Source organism: Drosophila elegans, unplaced genomic scaffold (genome assembly GCF_018152505.1).
Source record: "Drosophila elegans isolate 14027-0461.03 unplaced genomic scaffold, ASM1815250v1 contig_183, whole genome shotgun sequence".
Lineage (NCBI taxonomy): Eukaryota > Metazoa > Arthropoda > Insecta > Diptera > Drosophilidae > Drosophila > Drosophila elegans.
This window is the reverse complement of record NW_024545550.1, coordinates 12,995,414-13,012,416: the sequence shown is the minus strand read 5'-3', so window position 1 is coordinate 13,012,416 and position 17,003 is coordinate 12,995,414. Positions and strand designations below refer to the sequence as shown.

At 43.9% G+C, this 17,003-nt stretch overlaps 1 protein-coding gene across 8 annotated transcripts in view; it reads right to left on the bottom strand.

The window, feature by feature from the left end:
* The window catches only part of LOC108141319 (myosin light chain kinase, smooth muscle), a 46,685-nt gene that overhangs the window by 22,973 nt on the left and 6,709 nt on the right, over positions 1-17,003 (bottom strand). For 6 of the 8 annotated variants that reach the window (XM_041707781.1, XM_041707783.1, XM_041707779.1 and 3 more), the window contains one exon: positions 2,557-16,965. In XM_041707781.1, the coding sequence (XP_041563715.1) occupies positions 2,557-16,965 (14,409 nt within the window). Of the gene's footprint in view, positions 1-67; positions 2,500-2,556; positions 16,966-17,003 lie in introns of those variants that run through there. The other 2 variants (XM_041707782.1, XM_017264586.2) reach the window with 2 other exon arrangements.

The following is a 17,003-nucleotide window of genomic DNA, read 5'->3' as shown; positions in this document are numbered from 1 at the left end:
CTGAAAAGGGGTGCAATTAGAAGCTCTTAGGCGGACCTCGGAAATCGCAATCGCCGACGACAAATACCTTTGATATACTGAATGGAAGGGGGTTTGGGTTCGTCCTTGAAAATCTCATAGACGGTCACAATACACGACGACGATGTCTCGTCGTTCTGGTTCGAGATCACGCACGAGTACTCGCCGGAATCCAGAATGGTGGTGTTTAGGACTTCCAACACCAGGATGTTGTTGTTGTTGATGATGCGGTGGCAGCCATCGCGTTCCAGCTGCCTTCGATTGTGATACCACTTGGCAGATAGTTCGGGGCCATCTACGGCGCAGGCCAAACGGACGCTCTGACCAGCTTCGACGGCTCGATCGGAGAGGAAGTTGATGAACTTGGGATTACGGGCCTGTTCCCGGCGACGCTGCCAGTCGGCATCGCGCTCTTTCTCGCTAATCCTCTTGGCCTGGCTGTATTTGCGCATTTGCTGCATGAACTCCTCGCCCTCGATGGCAGCGATGCGTTGCCATTTTTCCTCTTCGTGGGGATCGGGGCGAACGAATTCGTCGGAGGAGTCACTGCCACGACGTTTCTCCTTCTTAACGGGCTCGGCTACCTCATCTTCCTCCTCTTCGGCTTCACGCTCGTCGCCCTCTTCGGCGGCATAGTCCTGATCCTGATCCTCGTCGCCGTAACCAGCCTCAGTGGCCTCATCACCCTCCTCGCCGACGGCTGAAGGATCCTCTTCGTCCTCCTCGGCCTCGGCCTCGGCTTCTTCCAGGGCCCGCTGCTCCGCGTCCAGACGATCCTGCTCCTCCTTCTCCGCTGCGAGACGCTTCTGGCGCTCCTCGAAGGTCTCACCCTTGGGTTTGGCCCGAGCAGCTGCTTCCTCGGCGGCCTTGGCCGCTGCCTTCGCCTGCTCTTCCATCTGGAGCACCATCTTGCTCTTCTTGGGCGGCGGCTTGGCCTGCTGTTGCTCGAACATCTTCTTGCTGGCCTTTTGGCCACCGCCGATCTCCAGTTTCAAGGTCAATTTCGGACTGGGCGACTTCTCTTTCTTCTCCTTCTTCTTGGGTGGAGCCTTCTTCTTACCCTTCTTCACGGGCTCATCGTCGTCGAAATCGACACTGTCCTCCCGATCCTCGCCGCCATAATCACCCGGATCCTCGCTATCCTCACCGGCTAAAGGACTCATGTCCTTGTCAATGGACTTGCGCTGGACACGCGGCTTTCTGGCCTTCTTCTCCTTCTTCTTGGGCTTGACCTCCTCGATGATCTCCTCCTCCTCGACCTCCTCGTATTCCTCCACAACGTAGATAACCTCAACGTTGGACACATCCATTACGGCAGCTCGATCGATCACCGACAAATCGGACGTTATGTAACGCACGGGCTTTTGCACATCGACCGGTTCGGAAATATCCATGACAAGGGCGCGATCAAAGACGGCGATATTACAGGTTGTCTGGCTCTTGATGTCCCTGCCAAGTTCGAAGGGAGTCTTCTCCTTTTCCTCGCGTTTCAGGAAGGGAGTAATGCTGCGCCACGTCGAGGGCGTGGCACTTCGTCGCACCATGTACAGGGTGAACGGGGTCTGACTGCGGCCATGAATAGGCGTGGCACTGCGTCCGCGAAGGCTTCCAGGAGTGGGGGACTTAAGCTTGCGCTTCTTTTGCGTCGGCACCTGCAGGGTATCCTGGGCTGCTGACGCCTCCGGCTCAGCCGAAGCCCTCGGCTCTATATCTCCGTTCTCTGTTTCTCCCATTTCGGTTCGTTGTTTTCGTACGGCCTCTTTCGGTTTTGGAAGGATTAATGATCGTTAATGAAAACCGAAAATTTGTTATCCGTCCGAGTCGTATATGTATGATATTCTAAATCAATATATATAGCCCGCAACGGTTCGATCGATTTTTTTAGGACGTAAGACGTCCGTTCGATGCAAAAGAAGATTCACGACTGTCACCGAACGTGGTGAAAATTGCGAAAATACATTCCTTCACTCGAATTGAATCGAATTGAATCGAATCGAAACGAGTCGATCTTAGTTCGATCCCCAATTGATTGTTATGCTAAAAACAATTTTACGAATTCTGTTTTGTTCGCTGCCGACGTCGCACAAACACACGCATGCAACATTGATTGCCAAAATTCAATTCTATTTAAATACTGGCCACTTTATTGAAGATGCAGATGCAGGCAGTAAATTTAAGTAAACGCAATTATATAAGTGAGAGCACACGGCTGCCATTTAAATGAAATTGGCTATTTAAAGAGGAATCTATTTAAATGCGATGATAAAGTGAATCGTTTACCTTTAACTCACGACCACAACACTTGCCATTTTTGCTAACCGAAAGTGCGAATCGATTAGTTAGTCAATAGTCATAAAATTCTCGATTTATTCTAGCCTTACAAACTAGCTTCCTATATACTAGGTCTATACTACATACATACATACATGTACAAGCAAATGCGAAATAAAAGAAATATTTGCATTCGCAATTAAGCACTAATTAAGTTTGAAATTCGGGCATTGGATCACTAGGTAGGGAGGCAAAATCGGCACTTACCTCGAATGTTGCGTGTAAATATTGGCGGGGTGCCAAATTTGCTCGAAGGTGCTTCGTATATAGTCACAAGACAGCTAGTTTCGACTTCTCCATTTTGATTGGACGCTATGCAGCGGTAAATGCCAGAATCACTAAGATCGGCCGATTTAATTTCAAGGCACGACAGTCCGTCGTTCAATGTCCTCCTATACTTGGCCCCATTATCGATGGGGTTGTTCTCCTTGAACCACTGCACATTCATGTCGTGACCCGACAGCCCACAAGTCAACTTGAGATCGCTGCCGGACGCCGTGTTCCGATTGGTTAGCTGTATGTCAATCGTTGGCTTGCGTTTGGCACTTCGGGATTCCTTCTTATCCTTGTACTCAGAACTGAATGACTTGTACGTCTGCAGGCTAATGGAGTCAGCAGTTTCTTCAATTTCATGTGGCTTTCGTCTTGCAACAGCTAAATCTTCATGCAAGTCCCTGGTTTCCTCATCTGCAAATGCATTTTTCTTCTTAGCCTCAACGTTAACATCTTCGACGAAGGCCTTTTCTTCGGATTTCTTTTCATCAATAAGCCCGATCTCTTCCTTTTGCCCTCTTCTTCTATCAGCCTGTTTTGGTTTCGTAACATCCAGTTTCTCTTCAACTAATTTCTTCTCTAGGTCATTTGGCTTTTTAGATTTGGCCTCAGAGTCCTTAGCTTCAACCTTCTTTTCTGATAAATTTTCAGCAACAACCTCGGTGATCTCAGCCTTTTGAGCCTTTTTATCAGCAGAGGCTTCAGCCTGCTTATTATTCTTTTCATCCAGTTTCTCTTCTTCGATTGTTTTTTTCTCCAAGAGCTTTGCCCTCTTAGATTTAGCTTCAGTATCTTTGAATTCGGTCTTTTTACTGTCTTCAGCCTTTTCTTCGTATAGCCTTTCAGCAACAACCTCTGAGACCTCAGCCTTTAGAGACTCAGCTCCATCTGCGAACTCAGTCTGTTTTTGATTCTTTTTGTCCAGTTTTTCTTCTTCGATTGAATTCTTCTCCAGAAGGTTTGCCTTCTTAGATTTAGCTTCAGTGTCCTTGACTTGGGCCTTTTTACTTTCTTCAACCTTCTCCTCGGATATCTTTTCAGCAACAACCTCGGAGACCTCACCCTTTTGAGATTTCTTGCCGTCAGCGATCTCAGCCTGTTTTTGATTCTTTGCATCCAGTTTTTCTTCTTCGATTGATTTCTTCTCCAAGAGCTTTGCCTTCTGAGATTTAGCTTTAGTGTCCTTGACTTCGGTTTTTTTACTTTCTTCAGCCGCCTCTTCTGATATCTTTTCAGCAACAACCTCGGAGACCTCAGCCTCTTCAACTGTCTTGTCGTCAGCGATCTCGTCCTGTTTTTGACTCTTTTCATCGAGCTGTTGTTCTTCGACGGATTTCTTCTCCAGAAGCTTTGCCTTCTTAGATTTAGCTTCAGTGTCCTTGACGTCGGTTTTTTTACTTTCTTCAACCGTCTCTTCGGATATCTTTTCAGCAACAATCTCGGAGACCTTAGCCTTTTGAGCTTTCTTGTCGTCAGCGATTTTGTCCTGTTTTTGACTCTTTTCATCCAGTTGTTGTTCTTCCATTGATTTCTTCTCCAGGAGCTTTGCCTTCTTAGATTTAACTTCAGGGTCCTTGACTTCGGTTTTTATACTTTCTTCAGTCGTGTCTTCGGATATTTTTTCAGCAACAACCTCAGAGACCTCAGCCTTTTGAGCTTTCTTAACGTCGGCGATCTCGTCCTGTTTTTGACTCTTTTCATCCAGCTGTTGTTCTTCGACGGATTTCTTCTCCAAAAGCTTTGCCTTCTTAGATTTAGCTTCAGTGTCCTTGACTTGGGTCTTTTTACTTTCTTCAACCTTCTCTTCGGATATCTTTTCAGCAACAATCTCGGAGACCTTAGCCTTTTGAGCTTTCTTGTCGTCAGCGATCTCGTCCTGTTTTTGACTCTTTTGATCCAGTTGTTGTTCTTCCATTGATTTCTTCTCCAGGAGCTTTGCCTTCTTAGATTTAACTTCAGGGTCCTTGACTTCGGTTTTTATACTTTCTTCAGCCGTGTCTTCGGATATCTTTTCAGCAACAATCTCGGAGACCTCACCCTTTTGAGATTTCTTGCCGTTAGCGATCTCAGCCTGTTTTTGATTCTTTGCATCCAGTTTTTCTTCTTCGATTGATTTCTTCTCCAAAAGCGTTGCCTTCTTAGATTTAGCTTCAGTGTCCTTGACTTCGGTTTTTTTACTTTCTTCAGTCGTCACTTCGGATATCTTTTCAGCAACAACCTCGGAGACCTTAGCCTTTTCAGCTTTCTTGTAGTCAGCGATCTCGTCCTGTTTTTGACTCTTTTCATCCAGTTGTTGTTCTTCCATTGATTTCTTCTCCAAGAGGTTTGCCTTCTTAGATTTAGCTTCAGTGTCCTTGACGTCGGTTTTTTTACTTTCTTCAACCGTCTCTTCGGATATCTTTTCAGCAACAATCTCGGAGACCTTAGCCTTTTGAGCTTTCTTGTCGTCAGCGATCTCGTCCTGTTTTTGACTCTTTTCATCCAGTTGTTGTTCTTCCATTGATTTCTTCTCCAGAAGCTTTGCCTTCTTAGATTTAGCTTCAGTGTCCTTGACGACGGTTTTTTTACTTTCTTCAACCGTCTCTTCGGATATCTTTTCAGCAACAATCTCGGAGACCTTAGCCTTTTGAGCTTTCTTGTCGTCAGCGATCTCAACAAGTTTTTGACTCTTTTCATCCAATTGTTGTTCTTCCATTAATTTCTTTTCCAGGAGTTTTGGCTTTTTAGATTTAGTTTCAGTGTCCTTCCCTTCGGTTTTTTTACTTTCTTCAACCGTCTCTTCGGATATCTTTTCAGCAACAATCTCGGATACCTCAGCCTTTTGAGCTTTGTTGTCGCCAGCGATCTCATCCTGTTTTTGACTCTTTTCATCCAGTTGTTGTTCTTCCATTGATTTTTTCTCCAGGAGCTTTGCCTTCTTAGATTTAGCTTCAGTGTCCTTGACTTCGGTTTTTTTACTTTCTTCAGCCGTCTCTTCGGATATCTTTTCAGCAACAATCTCGGATATCTCAACCTTTTGAGGTTTCTTGTCGACAGCGATGTCATCCTGTTTTTGCCCCTTTTTATCCAGTTGTTGTTCTGCGATTGATTTCTTCTCCAGGAGTGTTGCCTTAGATTTAGCTTCAGTGTCCTTGACTTCGGTCTGTTCACTTTCTTCAGCCTTCTCTTCTGATATCTTTTCAGCCACAGCCTCGGAGACCTCAGGCTTTTGAGTCTTAGTATCATCAGCCTTCTCAGCCGGTTTTTGATTCTTTTCATCCAGTATTTCTACTTCGACTGATTTCTTCTCCAAAAGCTTTGCTTGCTTAGTTTTAGATTCAGTTTCCTCGACTTCATTATTTTTACTTGCTTCGACCTTCTCATCGGATATTTTTTCAGCAATAACCTCGGAGACATCAGCTTTTGAAGCCTTTTTATCAGTCAACTGTTTTAGGTCTTCAATAATAGTTTGGATATGTTGGGTAATAATTTGAATCTTTCCATTTATTACTGCGGTATGCAGTTGCCCCTGTATATTTTCGACGTAGTCATAGTCGCTAAGCAATAACATTTTAATTTGTTCTATTTTTGGTTTCAATATATCCGTCGTTTCGTCTAACAGATCATCAAGAATTACGAAAATATCCATTAAACTCTGTTGCAGACTAACCATTTTTTCAGATGACTTGTGAACATATTGTTCCGATTGAATTTTTACTGAAATTCTTTCTAGATTTACAAGTTTTGGAATTAATAAAGATGGCTTGGTGAACATGTTGCAGTCGTCTATAAGTTGGATTGCAGCTTTTGTTAAAATCACATTGGTCCTAATTTCTTTGAGATAATTGGGCATTACTTGTTTAGCTGCTTCAGGAGAAGCCTCGAACAGCGATACAATAAATGATTCCAAGAGTTTATGATCTTTTTGATCATCGACAGATTTACCATCGTAAGTGTGTACTATATGCTCTCTTAATTTATATATTAATTTGGAAACAGCGTCTGAATCGTGAAGGTTATTAATTATGTCCCGGTTTTCTGTTAAAATTTCACTTAAACCACAGTTAGCCGTATCAAATAACTCGGCTAATTTTATAGTTAAAATGCCTAAATAATCTTCTGATTTTTCGTTTTTAGCTTCGGATACTTCTTGCATTTCGGATTTTAGTTTAATATCTTTGTCACTTTGCTTATGTGCCTCAACTTCCAGTGGATTTTCCTCCAGGATTTGTTTCTCCAAAACTTTGGCCTTATCCGATTTAGTTTCGGAATCCTTTGTTATAGGCTTCTGCGCTTCTTCAATCTGCTTTTCGGACGTCTTCTCTGCAACGACATCAGATACTTCTGGCTTCTGGGATTTCTGATCAGTATTCTTGTCAGCTTGCTTTAGAGCCTCAGCTTCCAATTGCTTTTCCTCTAGAACTTGTTTCTCCAAAGCTTCAGCCTTCTCCAACTTAGTTTCAGAATCCTTTATTTCAGACTTCTTAGGCTCTTCAATCTTTTCTTCGGATATCTTCTCTGGAACGACTTCAGATACTTCTGGCTTCTGGGATTTCAGATCAATATCCTTGTCAGCTTGCTTTTGGGCTTCACCTTCGAATTGTTTCTCCTCCAGAACTTCTTTCTCCAAAGCTTCAGCCTTCTCCAACTTAGTTTCAGAATTCTTTATTTCAGGCTTTTTAGGCTCTTCAATCTTTTCTTCGGATATCTTCTCTACAACGACTTCAGATACTTCTGGCTTCTGGGGTTTCTGTTCAATATCTTTATCAGCTTGCTTTTGTGCCTCAGCTTCCAATTGCTTTTCCTCCAGAACTTCTTTCTCCAAAGCTTCAGCCTTCTCCAACTTAGTTTCAGAATGCCTTATTTCAGACTTCATAGGCTCTTCAATCTTTTCTTCGGATATCTTCTCTGGAACGACTTCAGATACTTCTGGCTTCTGGGGTTTCAGATCAATATCCTTGTTAGCTTGCTTTTGTGCCTCAGCTTCTAACAGCTTTTCCTCTATAACTTGTTTCTCCAAAGCTTCAGCCTTCTCCAACTTATTTTCAGAATCCTTTATTTCAGGCTTTTTAGGCTCTTCAATCTTTTCTTCGGATATCTTCTCTGCAACGACTTCAGTTACTTCTGCTTTCTGGGATTTCGGTTCAATATCCCTGTTAGCTTGCTTTTGTGCCTCAGCTTCTAATTGCTTTTCCTCTAGAACTTGTTTCTCCAAAGCTTCAGCCTTCTCCAACTTAGTTTCAGAATCCTTTATTTCAGACTTCTTTGGCTCTTCAATCTTTTCTTCGGATATCTTCTCTGCAACAACTTCAGATACTTCTGTCTTCTGGTATTTCTGAGCAATATCCTTGTTAGCTTGCTTTTGAGCCTCAGCTTCCAATTGTATTTCCTCTAAAGCTTCAGTCTTCTCCAACTTAGTTTCAGAATCCTTTATTTCAGGCTTGTTAGGCAGTTCAATCTTTTCTTCTGATATCTTCTGTGCCACGACTTCAGATACTTCTGGCTTCTGGGATTTCTGTTCAATATTTTTATCAACTTGCTTTTGAGCCTCAGCTTCCAATTTTTTTTCCTCCAGTACTTGTTTCTCTAAAGCTTCAGCCTTCTCCGATTTGGTTTCAGAATCCTTTATTTCATACTTCTTAGGCTCTTCAATCTTTTCTTCGGATATTTTCTGTGCAACGACTTCAGTTACTTCTGGTGTCTGTGATTTCTGTTCAATATCTTTATCAGCTTGCTTTTGAGCCTCAGCTTCTAATTGCTTTTCCTCCAGAACTTCTTTCTCCAAAGCTTCAGCCTTATCCAACTTAGTTTTAGAATCCTTTATTTCAAGCTTTTTAGGCTCTTCAATCTTTTCTTCGGATATCTTCTCTACAACGACTTCAGATACTTCTGGTTTCTGGGGTTGCTGTTCAATATCTTTATCAGCTTGCTTTTGTGCCTCAGCTTCTAATTGCTTTTCCTCCAGAACTTCTTTCTCCAAAGCTTCAGCCTTCTCCAACTTAGTTTCAGAACCCTTTATTTCAGGCTTTTTAGGCTCTTCAATCTTTTCTTCGGATAACTTCTCTGCAACGACTTCAGATACTTCTGGCTTCTGGGATTTCAGAGCAATATCCTTGTTAGCTTGCTTTTGTGCCTCAGCTTCTAATTGCTTTTCCTCTAGAACTTGTTTCTCCAAAGCTTCAGCCTTCTCCAACTTATTTTCAGAATCCTTTATTTCAGGCTTTTTAGGCTCTTCAATCTTTTCTTCGGATATCTTCTCTGCAACGACTTCAGATACTTCTGCTTTCTGGGATTTCGGTTCAATATCCTTGTTAGCTTGCTTTTGTGCCTCAGCTTCTAATTGCTTTTCCTCTAGAACTTGTTTCTCCAAAGCTTCAGCCTTCTCCAACTTAGTTTCAGAGTCCTTTATTTCAGGCTTTTTAGGCTCTTCAATCTTTTCTTCGGATATCTTCTCTGCAACGACTTCAGATACTTCTGTTTTCTGGGATTTCAGATCAATATCCTTGTCAGCTTGCTTTTGGGCTTCACCTTCGAATTGTTTCTCCTCCAGAACTACTTTCTCCAAAGCTTCAGCCTTCTCCAACTTAGTTTCAGAATCCTTTATTCCAGGCTTTTTAGGCTCTTCAATCTTTTCTTCGGATATCTTCTCTACAACGACTTCAGATACTTCTGGTTTCTGGGGTTTCTGTTCAATATCTTTATCAGCTTGCTTTTGTGCCTCAGCTTCTAATTGCTTTTCCTCCAGAACTTCTTTCTCCAAAGCTTCAGCCTTCTCCAACTTAGTTTCAGAATCCTTTATTTCAGGCTTTTTAGGCTCTTCAATCTTTTCTTCGGATATCTTCTCTACAACGACTTCAGATACTTCTGGTTTCCGGGGTTTCTGTTCAATATCTTTATCAGCTTGCTTTTGTGCCTCAGTTTCTAATTGCTTTTCCTCTAGAACTTGTTTCTCCAAAGCTTTAGCCTTCTCCAACCTAGTTTCAGAATCCTTTATTTCAGACTTCTTAGGCTTTTCAATCTTTTCTTCGGATATCTTTTCTGCAACAATTTCAGATACTTCTGGCTTCTGGGATTTCTGAGCAATATCCTTGTCAGCTTGCTTTTGAGCCTCAGCTTGCAATTGTATTTCCTCTACAGCTTCAGCCTTCTCTAACTTAGTTTCAGAATCCTTTATTTCAGGCTTGTTAGGCAGTTCAATTTTTTCTTCGGATATCTTCTGTGCCACGACTTCAGATACTTCTGGCTTCTGGGATTTCTGTTCAATATTTTTATCAGCTTGCTTTTGAGCCTCAGCTTTCAATTCTTTTTCCTCCAGTACTTGTTTCTCCAAAGCTTCAGCCTTCTCCGATTTGGTTTTAGAATCCTTTATTTCAGACTTCTTAGGCTCTTCAATCTTTTCTTCGGATATTTTCTGTGCAACGACTTCAGATACTTCTGGTTTCTGTGATTTCTGTTCAATATCTTTATCAGCTTGCTTTTGAGCCTCAGCTTCTAATTGCTTTTCCTCTAAAACTTGTTTCTCCAAAGCTTCAGCATTCTCCGATTCCGTTTCAGCTTCTTTTATTTCAGACTTCTTGGGTTCCTCAATCTTTTCTTCGGCTTGCTCCTGGGACTCTGACTTAGTTTCCATTTCGTTTATTTCGAACCTCAAAAGCTGTTCTGAAATATCGGATATTAACGGTATTTCATGGTCAACGGTGTCTTCTGTCTTTTCGTCTCCCACGGAAACTTCGGCTGCATCGACTTTGCTTTGTTTTTGTTTTTCAATGAAATCCTTAAAGTCTTCACAAATATTTAGGATCTTTTGTGTTATTATTTGTATTTTTCCATGAACCACTGCAGTACTTAAAGGACCCTGCTTATTTTCAATGTAGTCATATTCGCTTAGCAGTATTTTTTTGACATCTTCTATCTTGGAATTTATTTGTTCCGTCTTTTCGTCCGAAAGGTCATCAAGTATAATAAACATATCCATTAAATTCTGTCGCAGACTAACCATTTTTTCAGATGACTTATCAATATTTTGTTCCAATTGAATTTTTTCTGATATTTTTTCTAAATTGACCAATTTTGGAACTAAGAGAGAGGGCTTAGTAAACATTTTGCTATCGTCAATAAGTTGAATTGCCGCTTTTGTTAAAATAATGTTGGTTTTAATTTCTTTAATATAGTTTTGAATTACTTGCTGGATGGCTTCTGGGCAGGCTTCGAAAAGTGATTCAATGAATTCTTCAACAAGTTCTTTGTCTTTCTGTTCTTCTGGAGGCCTACCATCATAAGTGTGAACTATATGTTCTCTTAGTTTGAAAACAGATTTTGAAACTTTATCAATGTTGTTGATATTCTCAAGAATATCTTGGCACTCAGTAATAATAGATTTTATAACGTCATTATTTGTCTGGGATAACTTTTCCGTTAACGACTCGAAAATTGCTTCTGGAGATACCTTTTGAGCCCCAGCTTCCATAATTTTTTGATTCACTACCTCTTCATCTTCAGCTAATGGTTGTGGTTTATTTATTTCCAAATCAGATGTTTTTTCGGGAGCAACCTTCTGGTCAGTATCTTGATTTACCGCCTTAAGTAGTTCTTTTTCTGTTAGAGTCTTGTCTTCACGTTGAAGTTTAGGTTCAATTTCATTTAACTTTTTGGTTTCATTAATCGTTTCCTCACTCATTAATATTATTTCCTCAGTTATAACAGAAGATTTTTTAGTCTCGTGTTGTTTCTCAGAATCCAGTTGTTGATCAGTTTCCACAATTTTTGGTCTTTTAGCTTCTGGTTCAATGTCTTCCTGGCTTCCTGAACCTTCTTTGGTTTCTATTTCACTATCGAAGGCTGATTCAGGCGAGGAGACATCCGATTGGTTTTGAATTTCAGAAAGAAACACGTTCAGTTTGTTTAACTTTGCCTGAAGAATATTTATCTGTAGTTGCAGAGTATCTATTAGGCTAAATTGCTTAGCGGTAATCTGTGTAAGTTGCGGTTGAGAAAGGATTTCTTTCTCAATTTGCACAAGAGTTGCCTCTAGTTGAGCGATGTCGTCAGTGTTTTCGTCGAGCAAAAGAATGCACTGCGGATTATTTGCTTGAAGTCCCTCCTCGATTTCGGTAAGGAATGCTTTACCAGACGAGACATTTTCAATAATTATGCTAATGTCGATTGGCACGGTTGGCTCAACTTGGATTTGAGATAATGCCTTTAATTCCGCTGTAAGGGAGTCGATTTCCTGCAGAAGTTCTATGACGCGAATCGTGTTCTCACTGTTCTCAATAAAATCGAAGACTGTTACTAAGCTACTTTGGGTCTTTAGGAGTCCACCCAATACCTCGTTACCGACCTGCTCACTAACTTCGTTTAGACTGCGAAAAGCAGCCATAAGACTTGTCTGAAGTTGAACAACGACCGCTGATGATTTGTCGACATCCACGGTTGGTTGAGTAGCCACAGCTCCGATTGAACGCACAAGATTTTCAATAGGATTCTTCAGTGTCTTCAGCTTCTGATGATCAACAGCTTCTAGACGCTCACAATGGACAACAAAGTTTCTGAAGGCCTTTTCGATTTTGCCGAACATCTCCTCTGCCAATTGTGTCTCTAGAATTGGTAACGAAAGCAATATATCTTCAAAGGCACTCTCCACGTTCTCCAATGAGTCCACCAAACCAGATTCATAGGTGTGCACCAGGGACTCCTTTAATTTAAACATGGTGCGAGCTATTTCAGCCTGTGCCAAAACAGTTTCCTGCTGAACGCTATCTGTGACCAGAGCAGTCTGTATATTCTCTAAATCTGATTTAAGCTGTTCCATAATTTTGCCAACTTGCTGTAGCTCCTTGTTTGTATCCGTTTGGGTGACCTCTAAGCAAGCCTCAAGTTGTTTAATGCCACTTGCCACACCTTGTTGTATGTCGAACACCTCCACTTTTGGCTCTTCTTCGATGACAGCCACCTCCTGGATGTGATCTGAAACGGTTTGTTGATGACCACTGCTCTTCAAGTCAGAGATGTCCCCCTGCGTAGATATATCAATGACATTCTCCAGGAGTTGTACGTCAATCTGTTCGCAGTACTGCCTAACATCGCGAAGTGGAGTGGCTAAAGTCTTGAGTTTGGAAAGTTCCAGATCATTTATATTCTCCACTCCACTGTGGGCCATGCACTCCTCGACTTGAAGAACACATCTCTCCAAGCTGCAGAGGGCTTCGGCAAACGTGCCCTGTTGACTAGCCTCCGATAGAGAATGAGCTGCTTCCACAACATTAATTTCTTGCACAAGTGCCAAACTATTTTGCAGTTCTTGCATCTTGACAATGGCTGCCTGCACTTGCTGGGCGGCATTTCCGGATAAGGACACGACATCGGGATCTTCACAGTGGGAAAGAACCGATGTAATACCTTTGTTTAAGTCGGATAGGAGAACAGCCACAGATGATGGCTTCTCGGCACTCAAGTGATCCACCTCCGGCTCGGTGGGCAAAGACTCTGCGGCTGACTTAAGCACTGAAACATCATCCAAAGTGGACAAATCCTCCATTGAGGCCCTTGAAGGCTTCAGATTTTCAAGCACATGGATCAGACTCGAAAGAGGACTGGCTATTGAAAGCTTTTCATCCATTGATTGCTTCTGTTGTCCAACAATATCACCAAACTGATTCAGGGCAAGGATAAAGTCATTGTTGGACAAGGATTCTTGACTTTCCAGGGCTTTAGCCAAGTCAGCAAAACTTTTGCCACACTCGAAAAGAATTCTGGTTGTGTTGGCCTCGTTGATATCAAGCGTAGTCTCAGCTTCGCTAAATGTAGCCAATCCCTTGGCGATTTGCAGAATCCTTAAGAGGTAAACTTGAGCTTCGTTTGAGGTTGTTTTCACTTGCTCAGAAGCTTTTGGGCTCTCGCTTATTTTGTTTAGAGCTTCCTGCAGTGTTTCAATGTTGCCTACTGCTTCCTCTAAGGACACCTTTGTTTCCAAGACCTTCCGCAGGGCACTGAAAGATTTGTCCTGCTGCTGCGTTGCTTGCTCTTCATCCAGCTGAATCTCCTGCTGCAGAATCTTAAACTCGTGCTCTTCAATATCAATGACCACGTTGCGAATGATGCTGCGAATGTTGTCCAGGGTCTGCAGGGCTTGCTGATCGGGCTCACGAGCTGTCAACAAACGTCCATGACCTTTTTGGGTGTTTTCCTGCAACATGCTCAAGGGTTCAATGAGGTCGGCCAAGGAACCAGTCATGTTCTTGACCTCCGTCTGTCGGATGCAGTAGTTTAACTCATCGACGGGACGCTTCAGTCTGTCCAGCAGCTCCACGTGATGTCCGGTAATATCTCTTTCCAAAATAGAGCTTATCAAAGCAGATAGTTCATCCTTTAGATTGAGTAATCTTATTTTTACGTTCGAGGAGAGTCGTGCAGAGATCCTCTCGATGTTTGTCTCAAAATGCAAAACAGCCTGGGCGAAAGACTGCAAAAGTTTCTGTGTGTCGGCAACATCCAGTGCTGGCTCAGATCGGAGTTCCTCCTGGGGAATGGAGGCTTGGCCGCTTTCCAGATCTTGACCAAGTTGCGCTAGACCATTTTGGATCTCCTGCAAGGGTGGCACCATCGATTCCACAGTACTAACAGTTAGCATGCCTCCCTCCACACTGTCTGACTTCTCGTTTAGGATGACTTCCAGACCCTTGTTGAGCTCGAAAAGTGGTGGGGTGACAATGTCGAGAATGGCCATGTTGATTTTCTGCTCCATTGACTCGGAGCCTGCCAGCGATTCAGTTTTGTCCTCTATGGACTGCAATGTACTTTGCAGCTGCTTAATCGGCTCCACAATGCTTTCGAGGACTTTCTGGTGCACCTTCTTGTAGATCTGCTCTTCCGATTCCTCCAAGGAAAGCTCCATCTCAACGCGTTCCAGGGCTTCCTGTATCTTAGCTACAGGTTGACAAATCTCTTTTAGAGCACTTGCTTCGCTGGGCAGATTGGCCTCCGAAATGGTGGCAAAGGATATGGAATCTGGAACTTCTTGCATTTTTTCAACAGTTTCTGAGAAATGCTTGGCTGCTTCCAGTTCCTGAGCCTCCTGCAAAAGGGCCTGCGATTTAATGGTGCCCTGGGTGATCTCCAATCCCTGCTGAATGTCATCGGCAGTCAGTTCGATTTGGGAACGCAGGCACTCCGACTCGAACTTCCTGCTCACGATCTTCAGTTCCTCGAGGGCTCGTTTCATTTGGTCGGCCACGCTGTCAATAATACAGACACTGGTGCGCTGAATGAGCGTGGCTCCAGTCTCGTCGATTTCCACACACTTCTCGATTACCTGCAGACCCATGTGAAGTCGACGAATATCCTCGTCCATGGATTGGATGAGGGCATCGATTTGGGTCTCCCCAGAGTAGACCCTTAGCTTGGATTCGATTTGCTTGATGGGATCTATAATGTTGCGTATAATGGCAATACTCTGATCTGCTGCCGAAGGAGTCATCATCATGGTGGACTGTTCCATCACCTCGTTCTCGACTGCAACCAGATGATTCTCAATAACCTTGAGCAATTTTGCCAGTGGAACGAGGGACATAAGATTTTTGTTAATCTCATTCTCATCGGTAACGGCCTTTGCGTGGGAGGATGGTGTAACCAGGAGTCCATCACCTACTGCACCTGAAATGTCCTGCAAACGGGCGTCATCCTCGGTGGTCTTGGAGGATTCACTGTCCGTGGGTCTCTTGGACTTCTTTCGTTTCGGCGGAGCCATTGCGTCTTTGTCCTTTTCTGGACTGGTTTGAGCTTCAGAGGTCGCCGCCTTTTGGGATGCGGACATCTGAGCACTGGCAAAGGTTTGCAAATCAGATGTCTCCTCCTCCTCACCTTGACTGCCCGAGGCTCCCGAGGCTTTTGACAAGCTGAAGAACTCATCTGTCTCTGTGGGCTTGGACTTCTTTCGCTTTCTAATCGGTGCTGTTAGCGAAAGCTCCTCCTCCATTTTGTCAAAGGACTCCTGGACATATTGCTGCGTCTCCTTGTCGACGGCTCTGTCCTCCCTTGCTGAAGATCCATGCACCGTGATCTCGTTTATGGATATATCATCCATATCCGCCTCAGTACGCATATCGTCTTCGACAGTGAAATATTCGGGGGAAATATCAATGACCACGGCTTCCATTAGGAGCTTTCCCGACTGTGAGGTTTCCTTGACAAAACGCAGCGGAGGTAGTTCCACTATATTGTGCTCCGTCACATGCTCAGAGATTTGGTCCGCATACATTTCCACAATCTTGAGGGCCTCCTCCTCGGTGAGATCGGGAGTCTCGTAGAGGGAAACGGAGACCTCCTTGCCGTCGAAGGAGAAGGACACGTCACCCTTCTCATCGATGGTTATGTCGCCGACAGGAGTCTCGTACAGCTGGGAGGTACGCTCCTCTTGGATGGTGGACAACGAAAAGTTCCTCTGCAGCTCGTTCTCGTGCAGTTGTTCGCTCTTCTGCTGCTGCTGCTGATGACTCCTCTGGGCATCCTCGAAGCCCAAAAGAGAGGCCGAACTGGCCACCACACCCATGCAATTCCTGGCTTCGCAAGTGTAGGTGCCCAGGCAGCAGGTGCCATCCTGGCCAGAAATGATGCGGTGAATGTCACCCGGTTTCAGTTCCACCCCATCCTTGTACCACTTAAGAGCGGGTTGAGGAACACCGATGACCTTGCACTCCAGATTCACGGCTCCCTCCTCCGTGAGCACCGCTCGTAGGCATTCCAGAAATCTGGGCTTCTTGTAGTGCCGCGGTATCTGCAGTTTCAGGAAACACGAGGTGATGCTTGTTCCGAAATCGTTTACGGCCACGCACTTCCACTCCGCCTGGTCCACAAACTCCACGGACTTAATGTCCAGCAGCCAGTCCTCGTTTTCTCCCCGGTAATGGTTATATCGTTCGTTCGGATCAATGGGTAGCTCGTCACGGAACCAAGATAGAATTGGATCCGGGGTGGCCTTCACCACCACTTTAAATTGGAAGGGTTCGTTAATCTTGGCATCCGTGCTCTTCAAGCCAGTTAGAAACTTTGGCGCCTGGTTTTGGCTTTGTTGGGTAAAGACCATTCGCTCCTCATCGGTGAGTTGGTTTTGGATATCCTCCACGGTGAGGACGGCAGTGCTGCTGGTTTCTCCCATGCAATTGCGGGCAATGCAGCAGTAGGTGCCCAGTGAGTTGGTTCCCGTCAGCTGATAAACATCACCTGGCTTGAGTTCGTGGCCATCCTTAAACCACTTGAGCACGGGCGTAGGAAAGCCCACCACCTTGCATTCAAAGGACACAAGGCCTTCCTCGGTGAGCACGGCACGCAGACTTTCCATGAACCTTGGCTTGCGATAGTTCCTGGGAACTACAAAAATATTCGAGTTAATAATGGTCTGTGATAGA